The 24,532-nt window shown below is 33.2% G+C and overlaps 1 protein-coding gene across 1 annotated transcript; it reads left to right on the forward strand.

Moving 5' to 3' along the window:
* Positions 1–818: 818 nt before the first annotated feature.
* On the forward strand, positions 819–22,800 carry LOC126978441 (nuclear receptor subfamily 2 group E member 1). Its single transcript, XM_050827232.1, has 5 exons — positions 819–845; positions 13,121–13,160; positions 20,199–20,435; positions 20,568–21,280; positions 22,208–22,800. The coding sequence occupies exons 2-5, from the start codon at positions 13,136–13,138 to the stop codon at positions 22,394–22,396; spliced, it is 1,164 nt and encodes a 387-aa protein (XP_050683189.1). The 5' UTR covers positions 819–845; positions 13,121–13,135; the 3' UTR covers positions 22,397–22,800.
* Positions 22,801–24,532: the final 1,732 nt, after the last annotated feature.

Below are 24,532 nucleotides of genomic sequence, written 5' to 3' on the forward strand. Positions count from 1 at the left end.
TATTCATATAATATGTTGGGAACGGAAGCGTAAACGAGAACCGGAACTGGAATAGGACGTTAAGATAATCTTCAATTCCAAACTTGCTTATTATCTTAAAAACTCTTCATCTACGCGGACGAACTCGCGGGCATCAGGTAGTAATGAAATAAATGATTGTTAAGAGGACTCCATAGGACATTAAACGAATGTTATATTTTGAAACACTTCAAAGAAAAATTTAGTTCTGTAAAGTACATAATATGACAAACATATCTTATTTTCAAAATGAGATACTATATTCTAAACAATAACGTAGGGTTTTTAAATTTTTTTAACATGGTGAAAAAAATAATAAAGTAACTCTATTTTAAATTCTCATGTCAATACGTATACTGAATAATTATTTAGGAATAAAACTTAGGTCATTGTATAGGGTATTTAATTTTCTAGAGACTAAAGAAGTACTATTCAGAAAAAAAAACAAATCGTGATAATTTTTCAAAAAACTAAAATACAAAATTCACCATAACTTCTATTAAGTGACTCAGAATTTCTATTAAGCGAAATTGCATTATTGTTTTGCCATATGAATCCTCTTAAATAATTGCTCTTTAAATATCAAATGTAGAGGTGGTTGGTTGATAGGCTTATATCGTTTGACAGCTCTTAATTGATAGGGGGTGGAGCGAAGGACCAACTACCTACCCGTTGAATACACCCCTGTGGTTAAAATACTCGACGCTCGCGCACATTCGGTCTGCGCTCGCGCGTGCGTCATTCCGCTTTGGCAAGCTCTCCGGCAATTACATTTGGGATTACGTAGTAGTGTAGTAGTGCTTGTGATAAAGTTAAGCTTTGATAAGGTAAGTCGCCAATTAAATTATCCTATGTGCGACTGTCTTTATTGTCGCAGTGCGAAATATTCCTTTGCGATGTTATTACAAACATGCCAATACTCGAAATACAAATATAATTTGAGGTATATATTTTGAAATTCAGTACCAATATTTGTTGCTTTAATTTTTGTTGGTCACCAATTAAAACCTCTGTCATCGGGTAATAAATAAGGTTATTACAGAAATGTACTGTGTAGGTATGTATTATTGCGAAATTGAAATGACATGTTATTCTCAAATTATAAATTAATTAGACATTTATCACATTCTCTAATTTCTTCCGTGTGGGGCCTCATACATATTAATAAACATTGTTAAGTACTCTGTACCAAATTCTATTTAACACCGTCTTTATTGCCCAACATTTCATAGCATCAATAATAACAGTTATAATACAACTCATCGCTCTTTCAAGTTCAATGAATAGTGTCGTCTCACACAGTTTCAAAAACTCTAAAAACTGATGAATTTTAGACAGCTAGGCTCCCGCGATCGTATCCCTTTTTCCCCATTCTCTATTCGTAAAACGCATCAGCACAGCCTTAGAAGAAAACCCTTCTTACATCGAATATTTATTTTCAATTTAAGTGAAACTTTTCATGATGTTTTATGAATTCCTAAATGTAGGTAACAAATGCTGAGGCCTTATTACATGATAAGCCTTCTTTGAGTTATAGCTAAGAACATTGAAATTTCTTTCAAATTATTTGCATGTTTTTTCATCCGGTAATATGCTATCATCAACGGCGAAACTTCCTTATATTTCTCCGAGCTTTATATTATATATTATATTGCTTCATAAACCGTTCAATAATAATATGGGTCGTCCGGTTGATTAAATCTCCCACACGTCTGACTTAGAAAACCTCACCATCTCAGTTCTGGATATGATTATCATCTTATTGCTGAGTGTAGATTTCCTCACAATGATTCTCCGTGAAGCAGTAATGTATAAGCATTATTGTGCTTCGGTCTGAAGGGCGCCGTAGCTAGTGATTACAGGGCAAATGAGACTTAACACAACCCATGTGACGGCGCAATTGTAGTGACTCAAAATTTATTGCGTTTTTCATGATTCCTAAGCGGCACTGCATTGAAATGGGCAGGGCGTATCAATTACTATCAGCTGAACGTCCTTAGAAGAACTAACAATACTTACATTCATGTTCTGTTGTTCATTTCATTTTCTGTACCGAAAGTGAAAATAAAGATTTAGAATATTCCAATTTATAGCAAAATTAAGGTTGTAAAGCGATTTCTTCTAGGTAACTTTACGGCGTAATTTTAATAAACACTAGGCGACCGACCACCCAGGGTTTCAATGAAATGGCGACAATACCCACCCCTATGCTCATCTTACACTTCTGATACCTAACAGTATTTTAAATAAAAACAATATAAACATACTACTTGTTACCATTAACGTCTTTTACAGGCGCGTTTTAATGATTACAATAATATTTGAACACGTATATTATGACATTCATTGTGTATTGTCTTATTGTTTGGTTACAGTTACACTGATTTGTAACGTTATAGTTCAGTTTACTAAGAAGCAAACGCAACAAAGTATTCGGTTACAGGGTATCGAGTAATAATCATATATCTGGTGATTAATTCTAAGTATCATGATGGTGATTATGATAAGACTCATCGCAATATCATGTAAGAATTAAATATGATTCCATTGATACATAGACGCGTTATAAAAAAAGCACGATGCGTTCTCTGCTTATTATAATCGAGGACGAGATAATCAGCTGTTATGTTAGATCAAATTAAAAAAATAAAAAGACGTACGGCACTCGGGGATTGCCTCGGTAAAGCTATTGCATAGAATTTTTTATCAACTTATGCAATTATAATTATTTATTTATTTTAATAATGCAGTATTTTTTTTTTGATAAGACTAATTTAAAAAAAAGCAAACGGGAAGTGAGTAAAATTTAACTTGCAAGATTTGATTACAGACAGAACGGGACAGGTGAAATTAAATAAAAATGCTTGTCATAATAATAAAAATTAAAAAACTTGATAAGAAAAATAAAGAAATTAAAAAAATCAAGACGTACCCCAGGCTCGAACCTGAGACCTTCTGCACAAAAAGACATAGAGATATCTATAAAGATCTAGTAAGTAAGTGTTAGGTTATTTTCGTTACGGAATTTCTGGATTCGCTCTCCACGCTCAAGGCCCGCGATAGAAGCTATGCAATAGCTTAATAAATAATTTTATTGTATAAAAAAGCGCGGGGTACATGATATCAATAGTTATAAATATTCTATGAACAGATATGAGTAGAAGGGTTATTTTGATAATATTCTGAAAAGCACCCCACGCTTTTTTTACAATAAAATCATTTTTTCTAACAATATTTTTTATTCAGATTTGTTTTTTCTATTTTTAGTGGGATTTTATATAATTTTTTTTAGTTTTTTTTTAACTATTATTTATTTTACATTTTTTAGTATTTCTTTTTTGTTATATTGAATTGTCATCGGTCCTTAATAAGTATGCCAAATTTCGAGTTAATCTGACGTTTTGAAGGGGGTCAAAATCATGTTCAAAGATTCTGTTACATACTAACATACGTATGAAGCTAATAAAAGCGTGAACGGCTGGATCACTTGTCGTTGCGTAGAGACGTCGCTTCATTGTGTGTCTTCTACCGCATTTATCACGTGGAGTGTTCCGAAGAGCTGTTTAACCTGATTTCTGCGGCCGAATTCCACCTTCGCACGACACGCCACAAGTTAGGATATCATCCCCACCATCTGGATGTGTGGCGGTCCTCCACAGTGCGGTTTTCAAGGAGCTTTCTTCCACGTACTACAAATCTGTGGAATGAGCTTCCTTGTGCGGTGTTTCCGGGACGATACGACATGGGTACCTTCAAAAAAAGCGTACACCTGCCTTAAAGGCCGGCAACGCTCTTGTGATTCCTCTGGTGTTGCAAGAGAATGTAGGTGCCGGTGATCACTTACCACTAGGTGACCCGTACGCTCGTTTGTCCTCCTAATCCATAAAAAAAAAGAAAAAAAAAGTGTATTAATAATTAAGATTATGCGAATTTAAGCAAAATGGTTAAATTGTAAGTAGAGGTATTTAGCGAGTCGAGTTAGTAAGTCTTTTATTAGGCGATGTATATTCTTTTACAATATGATCCCAAAAATGATCAAAATAAATGTGCTACGAATTTAAAAGAATTTTCAAATTACCTTTGTGTGGGAAAGGTTATTATAACATAAACGACTTTCTTAATGATGGCCACAGACTGGGAATGAAGCGGACACCCTCAGGCTCTTTAATTATAAATGTTTATTGGACGATATTACATTGTAATCCATATTTTTATAAAAAAATGAGCGCTGAGTTTCTTGCGCCCGTTCTTCTCTTCCGACTATTTAGAATGAGTATCTCATTTTGAATAAAAAAAAATTGAGTTCGAATTTGAACATTATATTTGTTACTTGCTTGAGTTGTCGTGACAGGCTTCCTCATGTCACTGCTTGTGGTGGCGACGTGGGACGGGTCGTTCCCTTCCCTAAAATATGGTCGAAGAAGGCGATGGTTGGTCTTTGCGCCGTGCTCGTGAACGGACGCTACTTGTGGTGGCAGGATGATCATGTTACCAGAAACTCTGCTTCATGTTTTTAAATCAAAGTGTGTTATTATATTTTTTTATATTACGAGGGCGGGATGATAAGTAACTAGCCACTGCTATTTAAAAAGTTAAAATTTAAAAAAAAATATGTCATTTTAAAACTAGTATCTATGGCCACCTGTGTTCTAAATTTGAATTTGATGGCGTGAAAATTCTATTGATTTCTTGTCATTCGAAAATACATATATTTCGTCACCTGTTTTCAAAATGGATAAAATTGAACAAAGAGCGGTGATAAAGTTTCTTCATATGAAGGGCATGATTGGGAAGGTATCTATGACGAGTTAAACAATGTTTTGGGTGAATGTGCTCCTTCTTATGCCACAGTATATAACTGGGTGGCTGAGTTTAAACGCGGTCGTACATGTGTCTAAGATGAAGCCCTCTCCGGGCGTCCAAAAAGCGTCACGATTCCGGAAATGGTCGTGTAAGTACATGATATGGTTTAAGCAGATCGACGATTGAAGTTATCTGAAATAGGTGACACTACACACTATGAAAAGGTTATCGGGCCGTTGGGTGCCGCGATTGCTTAGGTACGCACGATCAAAAAGGATTCGGGTGCAAAACTCAAAAGAATGTCTGGACCGTTTTCAGAGTAATAAGCCGATTTTTACGTCGATTTGTAATAATAAATGAAACATGGGTTCATCATTACATGCCAGAATCAAAAATTCTATCAAAACAGTGGACTCAATCGGGATGCCCGGCTCCAAAAAAAGCCATGGCTGTAAAGTCGGCTGGATAAGTGATGGCTTCCGTCTTTTGGGATGCAAGTGGGATCTTGATGATAGATTTCCTTCCTAAAGGTCAAACAATTAATAGAGAATGAAGCTAATCTTTTAGATAAGCTTCATCAATGTATTCAGCAAAAACGACCAGCTAAGGCGAAAAAGAAAAATCATCTTCCACCAAGACAACGCTAGGGTTCACACATGTGTTAAAACTATGGCAAAAATCAACGAATTGAAGTATGATTTGCTGCCCCACCTACCTTATTCGCCTGATCTAGCGCCATAAGACTCCCACTTATTCCTTAAGCTCAAAACTTTTTTGGGTGGACAGCAATTTGCTTCATATGATGAAGTCATAGTCGCTATAGAGGAGTATTTTCAAAAGAAATCATTTTATGAATATATTTACACTTTATATATATACACTACTAGCTAACCCGATAGACGTTGTTCTGTACACATTAAATAAAATAATGTTTTTTATGAATCCGTCAATAATATTTCATAGCATCAAGAATTATTATTTCGTAAAATATGCTCCCTGTTGTTATAATAAAAAAAATTCACAGCAGAACTGTCAAACCGTGCGTCAATAAATTCTCTCATAGAAAATATGACCATACCTACTCTATACAAAACAAATATTGGAAATAAAAATAATTCTCGTTCCCAAACGGAAATAGAAACTATCCTATCTCTCAAGTTGGACTAAACTGCACTCCATGGAGTAATCCCAATTAAAATCCGTTCATTAGTTTAGGATTCCATCGCGGACAAACAACGTGTCCTGTAATTTATATATATTAAGATTATATAGCTGACCCGACAGACGTTGTTCTGTACATAATAAATAATAAACTGTTTTTTATGAATTCGTCTTTTTTTTTTTGAGAAGAGGAGGAAATACGGTTACGTATTTACGCCCCGGAACGGGGCGTAATATGTCGGACTCGAGTGTCCGCGTTAGCGGACACCCCATACCGACTAAAACCTCCTCTGTGCTGTTAGCAGCCCTGGCTTTCACAGCGAAGTAGGACGTGGGCCGTGGAGGCCGCAAAGACTACGCAACAACAGTCGCGGGGCGTCTCCTAAGGAGACTCGAACCTCAGACCGGCTGTGTGCTTGTGGGAAGGAGAGAGAATGAAAATGAAGATGAAATGAAGATGAAAGATGAAAAGGTGATAAGAACACACTCGCCGGCGAGTGTGGTGATGTTTTGTGTAATGTATGTAAGTGTGTATGTATGTGTTTATGATTGTATGTATGTGTGTTTGTATGTATGTACGTAGTGTAAATGTTTGTGTGCATGTATGTTTGTGTTTGTGTCTGTTTGTGGAGTGTGTTTGTGATTGTGTAAGTGGTGTATGTCAGTCCGTCAGTCAGTCCGTGTGTGAGTGAGTGTAGTGAAGCGAGGACAAACGTCTCGTCGGGTATCAAAACAATGTGTGGTGTATCTAGGGTGCGGGCCGCTGGCCATCGTCAGAGCGACGAGTGCCAGTGGTTTGCGGTGGTTGACCGCGCCTATGAATTCGTCAATAATATTTCGTAACATCAAGAATTATTTCCTAAATTATAGTTCTATTAATTGCCGCACTTTGCGACTACGCCTGCGGTATCTTGTTGGAGCGCCGCGGAGACCAATCTTTAATCTATGCCGGAGACATGTTTTATATCAGGTACGAAGTTTCAATAACTCTCCTTCTATACCAACTTTGGTTGTCTTTGATTAAAACTCGTACTACACCAAAGTTAACTTCGAAGAAATAGTTGAAACTGCAAGTAATGTAAACAAGTATGATAAGAAACAGGAAACAAAGTATTTGTTTGGAATAACAACTCAAACTATATTTTGATGTGCAATTCAGTTAACAGCGTTTATACCTACGTCCTGTCCCTTTTTAAGCATTCCTGGCATACCAAATACTGTTTTATTCATCTATACTAATATAACAAACAGTGGGAGGCTCCTTTGCACATGATGCCGGCTAGATAATCTGTACCACAACGGCGCCTATTTCTGCCGTAAGCATTACTGTGTTTCCGTCTGACGGGCGCCTTAGCTAGTGAAATTACTGGGCAAATGAGACTTAACATCTTATGTCTCAAGGTGACGAAGGCAGTTGTAGTGCCGCTCAGAATTTTTAGGGTTTTTCAAGAATCCTGAGCGGCACTGCATTGTAAAGGGCAGGGCGTATCAATTACCATTATCTGAACGTCCTGCCCGTCTCGTCCCTTACTGTCATAAAATTAGCTTTTGAGGTTGTAGGGTAATCTCTGGATCTATTGAACCGATTTTGAAAATTCTGTTAGCAATAGAAACCCACATTTTGTTAGTGTCATATCAATCCGAAAAAGGAAAAGATTTTTTCGAGCTAATCGAATATGCAAAGTAAGTTGGTTAAAAAATCCGTAACGATGAGAAACAATTGATTATGTATGACAGGACATGTGACAGCATTGAAAGACAAACTTATATGGTTACACTGGAGATTGCAGACGAAGTCACGGTAACACCTAGTTTTTAATAACTGAAACTTTATTTAATAATATATAATATAAATAAATCACGCAATCGTCCCGCGCGTCTGTCTGATGTCCTTTGATCATCAAAGATGACGCAGATTAAGGGCTAGCTTATTTATTTAATTTACAAAGAAAATGATTCTTTAAGAACCAATAGAATGAGGATTAATATAGAATGGATGGATAATAGTGTCAAATTACGAAGAACGTCAAGTACAAAACCGTCGGCGACGCAATTGGTTGAACCGTTGATTCTAACCATGGATCCCCGGGTTCGATCGTCCTCAGCCAGGTTCCAATGTGTTTTCGGTTTTCCAATTCATATATAAAAGGCATAAAAGGCATTCATTTTCTCAAAATTGATTCCTTTAGATATATTTTGATGTCATTTCTCATATACTAGATACTATTACCGCTTCGGAAGCAAATGGCGCTCTGAGAGAGAAGAAGAGGCGCTTTTTTTTTCGAGAGGAGGAAAATACATGTACGTATTGAGGACCCCGAAACGGGGCGATATGTCGGACTCGGTTGTAAACACCCCCTACCGACTAAAAACCTCCTCTGTGCTGATAGCCCTATAGGCTTTTACAGCGAAGCCGAAAATGTAGCTCACAAGCGCGGGGTGGCAGACAGTGAGTGCTATTTGCTTACGTAGGAGTTTTTTTCAGTAACACTATCCCTTTCGGTATATCTCTTGCTAACTGCAGAAGAATCAATGGATCATTTTATTCTTCTCCTATTATATTATTGTAATAAACCCGCAACAAGAAGACATTCATCAATAATATAAGATACAAAAAATAATAATTGTAAACTTAAAACTTTTTGGGAACCGTCGTTAGTAAAATTGTAAAAAAGTTGTTGTAAGGGTCCCACCCTTACTGTAAATAAATATCGGTTTTGTTTTATTATGTATTTATGTTTTTCATTATTTTATGAACAAATAATTGATATAATCAATGTAGCTATATACTATAATTAATATTAAATATTTTTTTTTATAAAATCAATGACACTTTATTTAACTAATTTCAATGCAGTTTTACTTCTTTAAAGCTTTTACTACATGAACTCATGAATGAATCGTATTTTAGGCATAAAGCACGGTGTACGGTAATTCTGTATTTATCTATTCAAATACAAAGCAATTAGCAAATTAGATTTATCTCTTTTTCGCTTGCTATAATTGCATATACTATCCTTCTTTGACGTGTAATCGTAATGTAGTGTGCTATTGCAATGTTAAATTATTCATGTGTGTGTTAGTGTATCATTTATAAACACCGAATGTTGTCTAGGTAACCTATCTATAGTTTTAAATATCATCGTACAACCCAGCCTAAGGAACTAAGGCCAAGCACGGACAAGCACAAGACTCTTTATGACTTTTCAATAAAAAGCGGTTACAGTAACAATAGATTCGCTTAACTTTTTAATCTTGCTGAGTCTCCATTAAGGATGGGTTAGCTTTCCTTTTGTATCTTGTGTTAAAGATATTCATTTCTCTCACACACTTTGTGTGTGTCTATCCGCTTGTTCAATGTACCTAAATGTAATGTCTATGCTCACGTTGTAGTACTTGTAAATGTAAGTCATCTATTTATACTAAAAAATACTACGTTTAAAAAAAACGACTTCAAAGACTGAAAAGAATAAAATAACTCAATAAAGATTAAATTTAATACTCCTCTTATGCACATCTTATATCTAATATTAATAAAATACTATTATTTGCATGTGCTAACTATTGATAGGGCTTAAGTCGATGCCTGCCCGCTTGGGTTGTTTGGTTCTAGACAAAGCGTTCCCGCTAAAAATGGCTCAAAGGTGAGTGTAGGTAACTGCTATTACATTTGGCTTGGCTCAATTCATTATTCATTAATTCTTTATTAATGTATAATTAATCCAAATGAAATCTCCTAAAAAGCAGTACACAAACTATAATAATATCATCCACGTAAACAAAAATATTCATAAAATGAAAACTACTGTACCAAACTATGTCAAATTTTTATGGGACCAAATGGCAAACATTCCACATTAAATTAAAAAAGAAGAATCACGAAAATTGGTTCATAAATCTCAGCGTAATTGGTGTACATACATAAAAATACCAATCGAATTGAGAACCTCCGCCTTTTGGAAATCGGTTAATTAATGGAGAGCTGGTATTTTTTACTTCGATAGGTCCTGGGTAGAAAACTCAAATAGTTATAACGATAAGAAAACCTACATTAGAACATATAAAATTTATTACAAAATAAGTTATGCTTTTGTTCAGTGGCGTTAAATTAATTTACAAATGAAATTCTCTAATCAACAACAGTGTTAATGTCGCAAATTAATTTTTACTTTCTTGTTAACTCGTAAAAGATTTCAAACTGATGTGTTTTGGACACGGCTGTTGCGAGTTAATTTCGTATTGCTTCGAGCATGTCAAATGTTATTCAGAAACTTATTACACCATTCTCATTCTTACAGTAGCATAGTAGAGTAAGTGATTTACTTTCGACATTATTTTAAAATAGCATAATAGGGTAAGTGATTTACTTTCTACTTTATCTTACAGTAGTATAGTAGAGTAGGTGATTTACTTTCTACAGTATCTTACAGTAGCATAGTAGGGTAAGTGTTTTACTTTCTACATTATCTTACAGTAGCAGAGTAGGGATTGTGTTTTACTTTCTACATTATCTGACAGTAGCATATTAGAGTAAGTGATTTACTTTCTACATTATCTTACAGTAGCATAGTAGATTAAGTGAATTTCTACGTTATTTTCTTCTTGTTTTGAACTTTTCCAATATATTTTTTTCAAATAATTTTTAATTTAAGAAAGTTCTCATCAGTATAATATTATCTTTAGGGTTCCGTAGCATAACAGAATCTGTATTACAAAAACTTTGCAGGCCGCCTGTCTGTTAGTATATTCTGTTATTACGCGTCCAAATTACAGTTCACTATTACGTATCCGTATATGACTCAAGTCCAGTTGATTCCATTGATTGATTAACGGCCGTTTTCAATAACCTATCTATCCTTATTTTAACTTACTAGAGGTAAGACAAATCTATCCTTTTACGCTTACTTACATTTCAATAACCTATCGACATAAAGCTTTGGACTATAACTATGCTGGACATAGCTATGGATAGATAAGATCATGTCATTAAATGGTGACAGCAATGTATCCGTTACTAGAGATACGTTATTGAAAACTACCAATATTGATAACCCATATAACCGACTGGTAATTGACCCTGCCTACCGAGTTAGAGGTTCCGGGTTCGAATCCAAGTAGGTGCAAACATTTATATGATGAAAATATTTGTATGTTTCCGAGTCATAGATGTTTATATATGTATTAATTTATGTTTAAGTAAGTATATTGTATTAAATATATCGTTGTCTTGCACGAATAGTACAGGCTATGCCTAATTTGGGGCAAGATAATTTGTCTAACAGTGTATCAATATAATATTATATTATAATTTTAATGTTTGTTCATCTCCAGTACCTTATTATCTTATTAACATTAAGAGATGGCTTATGAAATGCAATACAAACATTTGCATTCTTTATTTCTATATTTATTGCTTCTCAGCGTATCCTAACAGTTTCAGATTTCAGTAAGGCAACAACATCATCATCTACCTATCCAGTGAATAGGACAATAACAATGTGATAAAGTTGTAGTCAAATTTGTAAAGAAAAATTAAATCCGTATAGGGTAGATTTTTTATAAGATCTCGCAATTTTAAAAGCAAGAAGCTACCGACTTTCCGATGTTATTATTGGGTTGCTTTTGTTGTCAACCCTCGGCTGAACACCGGGCCTATTCGATGACGGTCGGCTCATCCGCACTATTGTGAATCTCTACTTACGGGGATAATCCCCACATAATTACCTGTTTTGCGAAACTAAATAATTATGGTCAGAAAAAATATAACTTCTAAGTGACCGACAAACAAACAAAAGAGCGCTTGCTACTGTTGATAATGTAAAAGCATTCTTCTGTTGACGCAAACACATTGTCCTAAATAGCCGTTTCATATCCGTCTTTCAAATTCTATGTTTAAAATACTAATCTATGATATGATATATACTACTTACTTAATAAAATATTCCCATACTAAAGACCCAAATTATTGAAGACGATAAACAATGCAGATACTATATACTAATGTTCACACACTTGCAAAAATTCGATTTGTATCAAAAGATTTTTTCGCTAATGTTCAATAGCACTCGAGTTAAAAGCCGTTTAGTTGAACAAGTCGCATTGGAACAATGTGAATAATGAATAAAAATTGTGAGTAGTACTCAGCTTTGTACCCAAAAGATGTTAGCTTGAATAAACAATGGTGCATTATTATACATTTGTTGCGGTTACTCGCGATTCTTACTGTTTTCTTTTACGGTGAGACTGGCTTTTAAGAGTACTTTCAAGTGCTAGAAGTGACTATCTAAAGTTTTAGGGTCGAGTTCGCACCCAACTACTGTGTGAAAATTTAATATGCTATTGTAGTAATTTAAATTATAGCTGCAATTTATGAAACATTCGATATTATGAATGCTAAAGAAGTTCTACTCATGAGAGGGAATTATATGATTACAGCGGGTATAGTCTGAAAATCTATTACCAATAATGTGATATTTATAAAGGGTTTGCCCCGATGATGAAAAATAATATAGAAAATAATAAAAATAATAAATTTTAAAGCGTCTCGTCGTCTTCAAACTTATCAAAAACGATTGAATTTGTTTTATTGAAAAAATTGGAAAATATGTTAAAAAGTAAATTAAAGGATTTTTAATAAAAAGCACGTTTTTTAAATCACTTAATGTACGTCAAAATCTACGACCGACCTGATAGTAATTGGCGCAAGAAATTCAGCGGTATTTGAAAAAAATATAAAATCATTATAATTAAATACCCTATTTTTACCCTATACCCTGGTATTACGAAAGTCATTTATACTATAGTAACCTTAGCCACAACACGTTTTTAACATTCCTGTTGTATTTTATATCACATTTGTTTTATTTTTTTTTTGTAATCATGTTATAAATTAATATTATACATCGCCCAAAAAAGACGTACTAACTCGACTTATCTGAGCAAAAGGCATTATCAAGTTTATGTTTCTTTCTGGTGACAACGTTATGATTATCACAGTTTCTAGAAAATTTGATAATTTTCCTATGTATGTACATTACATTATCAAGTATATATTTAGAGGCAACAGTTGAACGTTTCTTTCTTTACATTCTATTTTATAATTAAAAATAAATCAATTACATTCATAATTTTGTTTCAGATTCATAAGAAAGTGATGGATGCAATAGCTAGTACTTCAAGTAAGTGTTCCTTAATATTATTAAAATTAATGTTTGAAATACTTACTACTTACTTACTTCTTTCTCTTATGTTAAATAAAAAGGTAAAGTTAAATTTGAGCCCTTAATTATAATACATCATACTATCAACAAAATTGAATCATGACCCACCTTCATATCATTTTCTTACGATCATAATGAACAAGTAGATCGAAATTCGCTTGAACAATAAAGCCATTTATTTTCTCAAAATTGATTCCTTTAGGATTCTTTTTGATGACATTTTTAATACTAGCACCGCTTTCGTATCAAATGACACTCTGAGAGAGAAGAAGGATTGCAAGAAACTTTCCCAGCATTCTTTTTTTGTACGTACATACTATTCCTAAGTAGCTGTTATCATTTTATTAGACAATGAAGGCATTATAAATAGTCTTGGTATAAAATTATAACTTAGAATAACTTGATATTTCAATTTATAACTTTAATTTTAACTATGTCAAGGAATACGATGTTGCAACACATTCCGGAGCCTATGTTAAAGCCAGCGTTACTGTTACCGTTAAATTTGACTTAAGCCTTAACTATAACAGCTAATTTGATGTAACCAAACGTAAAAGAATTAACAGCAAAGAGTCAATATTTGTGAAGTCAGCTCGAATTAAATTTCACAATTTCGTAATTTGTGTATCAAACCAGAAAGCAATATTATATTAATTTCCTGCCATTTTTGCTGCCATGTTCATGTAGTTAGTAACGCAAGCCATTACTGATCCGTCAACGCTGAAGGGTCCACCGTGTAACTAATTAGCTGGGAACATCAATGTTGAGATGATGTTAGTAGAATTAATTTGGCATCAGGTAGTTCCCACGCAGTGTGTCATCGCATCTGCTCTCACCCCGACATCAATGTATATTGGCTAATTTGATAACGATACTATACTGTTTAGTATCAACAATCATGTCATGATAAATATAAATAACAGCTAACGTTAAACTACTAACTACCAGCAACTACTATTTTTATATGTATTTTTACATCTAGTTATTTTGGACAAATCCTCAGACAAGATATCTACGAAAAATAAAATCTAACACAGTTTTAAAATACATGTGTTCGTATTTTAAAACATTTAAATAGTCATTTTACATTTGCATTTTGATACACAAATTCGGACCAGTCAAATTATTTGATATAATTGTAACAATAATAAATTTCATAATTATTACTACATAATGTATGCATTGCTTTTATTATTTTTAATTTTACAAGTAATCTGGTGTTATGATAGGATCCCCTGTGTCGTGAGGCTTAGAATTTTAAACATAGTAATCTATATATATATAAATGAATTGCTGTTCGTTAGTCTCGCTAAAACTCGAGAACGGCTGGACCGATTTGGCTAATTTTGGTAATGAATTATTTGTGAAAGTCCAGGGAAGGTTTAAAAGGTGAATAAATAGGAAAATGCTGCCAAATTAAATAAAAACAACAAATTTGTTTTTCCTTTGATGTGTCCATACATAAATTCTATGAGAGAATTTATTGACGCACGGTTTGACAGTTCTGCTGTGAAACAATTTCATTACGACAGCAGTAGTAATACGAAGTAATTTTTGATGTTATGATATATTATTAACAAATTTATATAAAAACATTATTTTATTTATTACTAGCTGACCCAACAGACGTTGTTCTGTATTTATTATTTAACTATTTATTTATTTATTTAACAAATTTGTTGTTTTTATTTAATTTAGCAGCATTTTCCTATTTATTCGCCTTTTAAACCTTCTCTGGACTTCCACAAATAATTCAAGACCTAAATTTGCCAAATCGGTCCAGGCGTTCTCGAGTTTTATCGAGACTAACGAACAGCAATTCATTTTTATATATATAGATATACAGAACAACGTCTGTCGGGTCAACTAGTAAAAGATAAAATAAAACGTGTATGTCGCCATAGTGTCAGTTAGTATAACAGTATGTGTATGTGTGTATATATATAGTATTTTTGACTAATTTGTGAAAATAAATAGCATTCAAAATTCATAAAATAGGTATATTTTTAAAAGCGAATACCTAGTCGTCATTTTAATAGAGTTTGTAGATTAAATATTGCTGAAATTATCCTCAAACGATTTAGTTAATGTTAGCACTTAGCTCAATATGAAGGATTTCTTAATCGGTTAACACAAATAACAAATTTTGTGTTCGTATTTAATTATGAAAGCCTGTTCCGTCTGTTGTTTTTAAGAACTAAGCTTTTCAACGGCTTACAGCACAAATAATACTAAATAAAACAAATTGAAAATAAGCTTCTAAGCAATATTTAAATTTTTAAAGCTTTTAGTTTAAATATAAAAGACATTAAAGGGATTAATATTATATTATTTCTTGAATCTATTTACGTTATTTACTCGGCCCATTGATTTTAATATTTATAATAAAATAGTTTTGTGAAACATGTATCTTATAAAAAAGCAAATCACACAATTACATTTAATGTGTACGGTATAAATGTTGTTTCAAAAAAAATGTTGTTGATGTAAATTTCTATTCTAGTGATAAATACAGCAAAATTGTGAAATAAAAAATATGAAATGAATTCATGTGGGAAACAAACTGAAGCAGTTAATAAATTACACATTAAACCGTTATCAGTTACTTGGGTACTAACGATTAATGAGAGTTTGAACCACGCACCCAAGTCACGCAATGGTCATCACAGGTGACACATCCCACGTTAGCTCGGCATCAATAGGGTTGAATTAGATGTACACAGCCATTTTAATAATACCAAAAACACTGGTGTATCACCACCCTTACTGAACTCATTTACGAGGAAAAAAAAACTCATATCAACAAATGATCTCACAAGAATAGCAATTCACTGACAGTTTCGTACACAATTTTATTCATAGATCGCTAGTTTCTCGCTTCGCGCTTGTAACCTACCGTCATAACTTTATGCAGAATTCTAGAAATTGTTTGGGCGTTTAGAACTGTATTTAGTGCGCATTGAGTAGACTTAGTTGTCCCCCTCAGTTATGAAGAGGAGGCTATCGAGGGAAGCGATGGCCGGTCCAAAAATTTATTGTGTTTTGAATTATTGACCTCGCTTTATGAAGTTAGGTACCACTTCTGTCGTGTCTCCAGCACATAAAGTTTTATTTTTCTCAGCAATATAACATAATTTTGGAAAGCCAAAAATACATGGGGCCTTAGTTCACTAATATGATAATTGTTTGTAAGCTAAGCTAAGTAAATTAGAAAGTTATTTTATATAAATAAATAGATATATTTGCATATACCGTCCCTTACAAACATGCTTTTGTTAGCTTGATATGTTACTTATAGTGATGTATGTAAGGAAAAAATTAATTTATTCACCTTTTATTTTTCACTTTAAACTTTCCGATTACCTACTAACCCTAATCTCCTTATCAGAATTATCTGAAAAAGCTATATATACGTAATAAAATAATTATTATCAAATTTCAGTTTCATTTTTTAAAACTATAATTTATATACAAATAAAATTTGAAAAACAATATTTTATGAACGATGCGGGATTCGAACCCACGACCTCCGGCGTTCCGTGCCGGTGCTCTAAACCACTGAGCCAATCGTTTTATTTTATTTATATTTAGTTATATTTTATAAAATTTAGTTTTTCAAATTTTATTTGTATATTAATACTAGAAGTGAGGGTTATCACTTTAAAAACATAACAAATTGTTATAATTTATATTCTCTTCTCAATCAAAAGTATAGATCCTTTTGAAAACTAGTAAAATTAATTTTTAAAACAATGATAAATGATCTCTACCATAGCAGCTTGGGTCATTTGATTTTAACTTGATCGATCTACCTTAAATTTAATAAATATACTTACGTAATTTATTCAAATGAAACTATGCTTATAAAATATTTACAAAACTATGATTATATTAAATTAAAACTGTCATTATGGGGAGGTGTACCAAGAATACTGGCAGCATTTCCGCGCTGGATAGCTAGGCTGATCCGTTGACCAAAATGGCTGCCGATAATAATAATTGAGGCCTGTAGATAGGTATTTTGTACAATCTCCACGCCTCTGGGTCGCAATGTAAGACTCACTAAGACGACATATTTGCGACGTTTGCTGTCATCGGCAGTCGAAGCAGCAGTCCCAGCACCATTTGAAGTCACTTGGATATGAGAAGAAGCTAGAGTGTGGACACAAGTCGCATTCCAAACCTTCTCCGTGCCGAAACCATTTCACCAGGTCATTTCATCAGGACGCTTGCCATTACGGCGAGATTTTAATAAATCTTCATTAAATATATAAGAGATTTTCACCTATGTATTGACTCATCACGATATCTCTGGAACAATAGGGCGTAGAGACTTGAAATTTGGTAGGAATATTCCTTTCTCTGAGTACAGAGTCAGCTAACAGCGGGTGCAACTTCCAAACGCATTTTTTTAAAAAAATATGAACAGAACAATGTCAGTCGGGTCAACTAGTAAATAGGAAAAAGAAGTTTTCATACCTACTTTCACACTTCTGTCTTGTATAAAGATTAACAACATTCTATTCGCGAGATTTAAATGACGTTAAAAGTTCCCAGGCGTTGTTTTATTTATTGTCTATATAATGTGCCTTCCGAGTACTTTTGTTAATGTTTTTTTCGTTATTACATTCGACACCGCGTTTCCTGCCCCACAAGTGTACGTGTATTCATGTGCATTTTGTATGTCTCATTCAATGCTAGTGCCTTTGTGCCTTTTTGACTGGTTTCATGTTTGGAGGTGTATTAATAGAGATGTTTTATCTTGTGAATTCCTTTAAGTGATTTCTCTTACTTTGGGATCTCGCTTCACGACTATAATAAGACATATTTAAAGCAGGATGTTTGGGATTTTGCAAACCATTGTATTTTTATATTATAATCACGCACTAATAAAATACATTTTCATTAATCAATTGGGACGATATTAAATTATAACATGTTTATATATGTTTATATATTACATATCTACATGTTTAATTAGATAATTAATTGATTTTTATTTAACCGAAATCAATATTAGCTTTTAATTGAAAATATGCATGAAATCTCAATACTCGTCGATATTTTTACACGGTTTTTATTAGCTTCACCTGTATGTATGTTTGTTTGTAACCGACTCATTTGGGCGCGATTTTGGCCCACTTTAAACGTTTTCGTTCAAACTTCGTATATTTATCGAGGACCGATGATAATACATTAATTTAATAAAATTATTCCATTTTTCAATTTGCAAAATAACATTTTTTTTAATTTATATATATTTCATCTACCGGTTTTAGTTCGGTTTTTAAGTACTTCCAATGAATTCACAGCACACTCTAAGAGTGTGTACATTAAGTGGACCTTATAGGACATTAAAAGAAAATTGTTATATTTTTTAACTTTAAACAATAATTTTGTAAACATTCAAAGTATGCAACAATTCAACTTCAAATTATGTACTATACTAAATTCACTTTCGTATTATGTACTTGCACCAAACAATGAAGCAGGATTTCGAAAATTACATTATTTTTAATGGTGAAAAAAATTCTGAATGTAACCCTATTTTAACATGTTATGTAGAGCTATTCTAGTCGCTCCATACTGGATTATTATTTTGAATGAAATTTATGTCATTGTATAGGGAATTTAATATCCTAATTACCAGCATTATTTGAAAATACAAAAACAAATTCTAATAATTGTTAAACTAACAAAATCTACATTATTCACCACATAGCTGCGCTCGCTTGCTCAGTGCTCGCTTATCTATAGGTACATCTTCTAAACATATAAATAAAATTGAAGTGTCTGTTTGTAACACTGAAATAACCGTTTTTTACTACATGTATATGAATATATATACGGTACATACACCAGAACAAAATTTTTTATAATTTTTGTCTGTCTGTCAGTTTGTTCCGGCTAAATGAGTAGACCGATTTTGCCGGGACTTTTATTGGCAAGTAGCTGATGTAATAAGGAGTAACTTAGGCTACGTTTATTTTAGAAGAATTATTTTATTTAAAAAAAAATAAAGTAATGTCCAAGACACGGTTTAACTCTATAAATAATTTATATGGCAAAACAACGTTTGCCGGGTCAGCTAGTCTTATATAAAACGAAATTGCTGTTTTCTGCTATATGAATCCTCCAATAATTGTCATGGACATTGTCATCAACAGACGCTGAGTAGATTCATAAAAACGCATAAACATTTCGTTGGAAGTTTCTTTTCAATAAGTATCAATAAATAAAAACTCCATCGATTCGTAAATTAAATTGAGAAAAAATATTTTCCATCAATAAAACTGTATTCTACGAATAACGCAAAAATATAAAAAAACACGTCATATAAGGTACTTAAATTGGTTTAATAAGGACAGTAAGAAATAAGAAAACAAAGTTATCAATCGAATTTGTATTCGATACTAAATTTGTAAATGTGACCATAAGTTACCAAGTGGGACGGTAGCCAACGCCGTTTGAAACGTAAACAATGTCACCTTTTAAAAAGGTGGAGCCTTCTCCGTCCTTTGTAATTTGTTCCTCCCAGATGTCACTTTTTCTTTTTAACTCTCTGATTTATTAGTTATTTAACTACACACACAATTTGACCCAACAGACCTTGCTCTGTACATAATAATGAAATACTGTTATTTATGAATTTGTCAATAATATTTCCGTCAAGTATTATTTCGTAACATAATATGCTCTTTGTTGTTTTAATGAAATTGTTTCACAGCAGAACTGTCAAATCGTGCGTCAATAAATTCTCTCACAGAAAATTTGTCCATACAAAACAAATATTGGAAATAAAAATAATTATGGGAAAAATCGAAACAAAAACTAACCTATCTCTCAAGTTGGACTAAACAGTCAAATGCACTCCGTGAAGTAATCCTCATTTAAATCCGTTCATCAGTTTAGGAGTCCATCTCATTATTACTTCAACTTTGTAAAGCTCTTTTCTTTGATTTAGATGGTATCTGATTCAAAAAAAAATTGTTTCAGATCGAATTTTATACGACGTTCCTTGTGTCGTCTGCAAAGATCATTCTTCGGGTAAGCACTACGGAGTTTTCGCGTGCGATGGCTGCGCGGGTTTTTTTAAAAGATCAGTCAGAAGAGACCGCCAATACGCGTGCAAGGCAAGAATTCCTGGACTGTGTGTTGTAGATAAAGCACACAGGAACCAATGCCGCGCTTGTAGGCTGTCGAAGTGTGTTACTGCCGGAATGAATAAGGATGGTATGACACTAAGCTACTTACGTAATTTAAGATTTAATTAATTATGAGCGGGGTGACCACATAGGTATCGTTTACGTGAATATTTTTTGCTAAATAAGTTTTTTTTAAATATTTTTTTTTATTTAATTTCAGCCGTCCAACATGAGAGGGGTCCGCGTAATTCCACAATACGAAGACAAATGGCACTTTATTTTCGAGATCCTACCACACCGTCTTCCGATCTGGGCTTGCATACACCTTCAGCCTTGGATTTAGCAACCAAACGCCATCCCTCTGCGTCTCTTCTGACACATCCACCACCGCCACCATCACTGCCACATTTACCGCTTTACCATAATCCTTATGGAGCCGTATATGGGGCCCTCAACTCATGGTCACCACCCAGACCGCCGTTTTTAGTCAAAGTGCCATCTCCATCACAATTTAATATTAACGAATTCAGCCCACGAACTATTCAAGAGGTGGCATCAAAATTACTGCACGTGAACGTTAACTGGGCCCGTTATTTGCCAGGATTCGCAACTCTATCATTCTCAGACCGAATAGCCCTCTTAGAAGAATCTTGGAAAGACTTGTTTGTAATAGGCGTTATACAGTTTCTTTATCCTATAACATTGAGCACTCTGGTTGATCGCGATAGAAATACTAATTGTGAAGATGTCGAAGAGTTGCAAGTTATTCTCAGTGACTTTTATAAGCTGAAACCAGACAGCAATGAATTGGCATGTCTTCGAGCAGTTGCATTGCTCAGGTCGCAGTACATAACAAAACCGGATGTACGAAAATTACAAGATCCATCTACAATAGTATCTATCTACAACTTTTATCAATTTGCGCTAGCACAGGTTTGTTAAATTATTTATTTTCTATGCTTTTATTGATATAAGTGACCGCCTACGAAATGGAGCAAGTAAAATTAATGTAAATTGCACGTTATTACATAAGCTACAGTCAAATCTCGTAGAGTCCAGCTGTTTCACATATTTGTCGGAACAAATATTGTTGGTAAAAACATATAAATGTAACAAAATGGATTTCTGGCAAGTTATTACCATGCTTCTGTAAAGTTTCAGTATTAAATTAAAAGCTTTTTGTTACACTGCAGATTGAGACACCATTTTCTTAAATCTACGCGATGTAAATTTTCAAATTAACATGCAAAGTAAATTGATGCAGCAAAATCGTGAGAGGCCGCTTGTATCAACTATATCTCTGTTACGGTGATTCGTAGTCTGTACGATGTTTTAGTTAATCTCTACTAATATTATAGAGGTGAAGAGTTTAAAATGTTTGTGTGAACGGTGAATCTATCAGGCTGAATCTATTGATTTTTATGAAGTACCTAAGTTAGAAAAATAGCTACTTATTTTAAATTGTATGTTCTACAAAATTATTTATATATAATAGGTACATCTAACGAACGCGGCGTTTTTTAATTTTTGTTATACGTTAGAATTATTATTTATTACCGAGAGAAACCCAGAGTGTGCCCCAGGGCACAGATTGCCTTTATAGTATGGTCAACTCAGATTACAAAGTCAGTAATGCCCTAGCAGTGGTTCGATTCTGAGTGGGCAACTATAGACCAGTTACCGCCAGTTTTTCAGAAGACCAAATTATTCTTATTAATGAGACCATATAATTTTAACAATAACAATCTTTCGAGACAGTGATGATTTTAATTTTGAAATTATGATATTTATTATTAAAAGAAATCAATCAAATCAAATCAAAAAAGATTATCAATTAATAACGAGAAATATTTGTTTCAGTATGAGATGAGGATATATCCGTTAGACGTAGCCCGAACGTCCCATTTCATTCAGCTTTTGGATAGAGCAAGAAGTACGCAGACTGCAATAATAGTGGAATTATTTTTACGTCATTCAACCGGCAATGTACCCGTAGAAAAATTGATTAACGATATGTATAATTCTGAAAAGGAAGTGACTTTGCTATAATTTATAAACGACTGAAATTGCAGATATTTACCTGTACAAATTGAATATTATTCGTGTTTTTAAAGTTAGCTTAGCGCGTACTGCTTCATACATTCCTTTTATATTGTTATCCATTTATAAGTTCCATTTAATTAATATATCAGAACATCATTTTTACTGGAAGCATTTAACTGAAAGTTGTTCCATTATAAAAAAAACGGTGCCTTTTTTGTTAGTTTATTAAAGTCATCTTTTATCTTAGTATAAGTAGTACCTACTTAAGAAGATATTAAATATAAATCTCATCACAAAATTGGGTCAACAAAGTATTATTCCGAATAATGTTAAGCTTCTATTATATTATCCTTTTCGATCATAATAAATCTTGATATTAGAATTTGTATTGCCAATCTGTTATAATATGAATAGGCTGCTTTATATATTACTTTTCCGAATGATATATTGTGATAAAATTTATATACTTAAGTTAGTTGATTGTAAATCTTTGTTATCTAGTCAACATTAAAATAAATGAATTCTTTAATAAGCTTTTATTTTTAAGGTGTAAATAAACCCCGAATATAAATCAAAACATTCCCCATCTGTTAATATTTGCCACTTAACTGTAACTTCCATAAACAAATATCTTACTCGTTACAATATTTAACACGTTAATGCTGGGGAAAGAAGTTCTTTCAAACGAAACGTAGTGATTATAGGTTATTTAAGAATATTCCTTCTGAATCCTAAAAGGCATAAATGGCATTTATTTTCTCAAAATTGAGTCCTTTAGAATTCTTTTTGATGTCATTTCTAATATACTAGATACTACTACCTCTTCGGAAATAAATGGCGCTCTGAGAGAGCAAAAGCGGCGCAAGAAACTCTCCCAGCATTATTTTCTTGCGCTGTTTTCAATAAAAATATACAATATTGTAGTCATTTCTATCGCTATAAAATAATCATAATCTAGTCCCAGGCTGCCCGATCACTTAGATATTCAGCTCTGGAGTAATAGGATTTACGACAGAGCCATTTTTATAAAACATTTAAATTTATTTATACATAATGCCTGAACAGTGGCTTTATTATAAAACTGACATTTACCCTTAAAGCTATTATGTTTCTTATGAAGCCTACTAGAATTAGTTACAAGCAATCCCTTATTTCTAGTGTTATAATAATGAAAATTATAAATGAGCAAAAAGGTGACGATTTTTGTGAACGTATATATATGTATATATATATATATGTATTGTAACGCATAGTGTATTAGTATTTACTCCTATTGGACCATATAGAAGTGATGACAAATATTTATGAGGAAAGTTTAGTGTTGTCGTTACGTATCACTCTACATGCAAACTCTAGTACCAATCCATAGCTAAAAAAATGAAATGAGTGAGGACTGTAAATTATTACGCCCAGTGGAGAGAGAAGGACTACAATACATATAATTAAGTATTTATTCTGCCTCACACTTTTAACTTTTCTTTTGATTTGGAGAACCTATGAGCCTCGTTTATGTTATAATGTAAGCTTACCAATTAAGATGCATCGAATGTTCATCTAAAATATTAGTGTGGTATAGTTAGTTAAGAAAATATTGGTGTTTGAAAAATATGAAGAAGTTAAGTCGAATTAAACTTGTCTATGGTTGTATGATTATAGGGAGCCCTGTCCCTGGATGATGTTTTGAATTATCGAACGTGGCTTGGCTGATTACTCAAAAAAGAAGTTTTTTCCAGAACAATCGAAGATTGAAGTTCCACTAACTCTTTTTCAGTCATAGTTTCAGCTCTTGATCTATAAACGATATTTATATATTAGCCTTAGGTTAATTGATTTGAACCTTAACTCTCCCTTCCGGATAAATTTGTTATGTCCGCGTAGATAAACAAACTTTAGCGTACGTCGCATCTTCTGCCCTGACATGTGTGTTTCGTCTATATTGTGTCTAAATCCCCGATTAATCTCCAACTTTATGAGCTTTTGTTCACTCCCTTTCAGCAGTTTTTTGTAAACGAATGATTCAGTAACAATGACACGCACCCGGTCATTCAAATATACACTTTATAGTCATACCAATTAAAATCCTTTTTTAAATTGTCGACATTCAATTGCAAAGTCACAGGACTTTTTGCCTTATTGATAAAG

Source organism: Leptidea sinapis, chromosome Z (genome assembly GCF_905404315.1).
Source record: "Leptidea sinapis chromosome Z, ilLepSina1.1, whole genome shotgun sequence".
Taxonomy (NCBI): domain Eukaryota; kingdom Metazoa; phylum Arthropoda; class Insecta; order Lepidoptera; family Pieridae; genus Leptidea; species Leptidea sinapis.

What these genes read in the sequence shown, in the direction of transcription:
- LOC126978441 (XM_050827232.1), top strand. Translation starts at nt 13,136, where the DNA reads ATGGATGCAATAGCTAGTACTTCAA. An exon ending in TGCAATAGCTAGTACTTCAA is followed by an intron (nt 13,161 to 20,198) that starts GTAAGTGTTCCT and finishes AAATTGTTTCAG; the next exon opens with ATCGAATTTTATACGACGTT. An exon ending in ATCAATTTGCGCTAGCACAG is followed by an intron (nt 21,281 to 22,207) that starts GTTTGTTAAATT and finishes TATTTGTTTCAG; the next exon opens with TATGAGATGAGGATATATCC.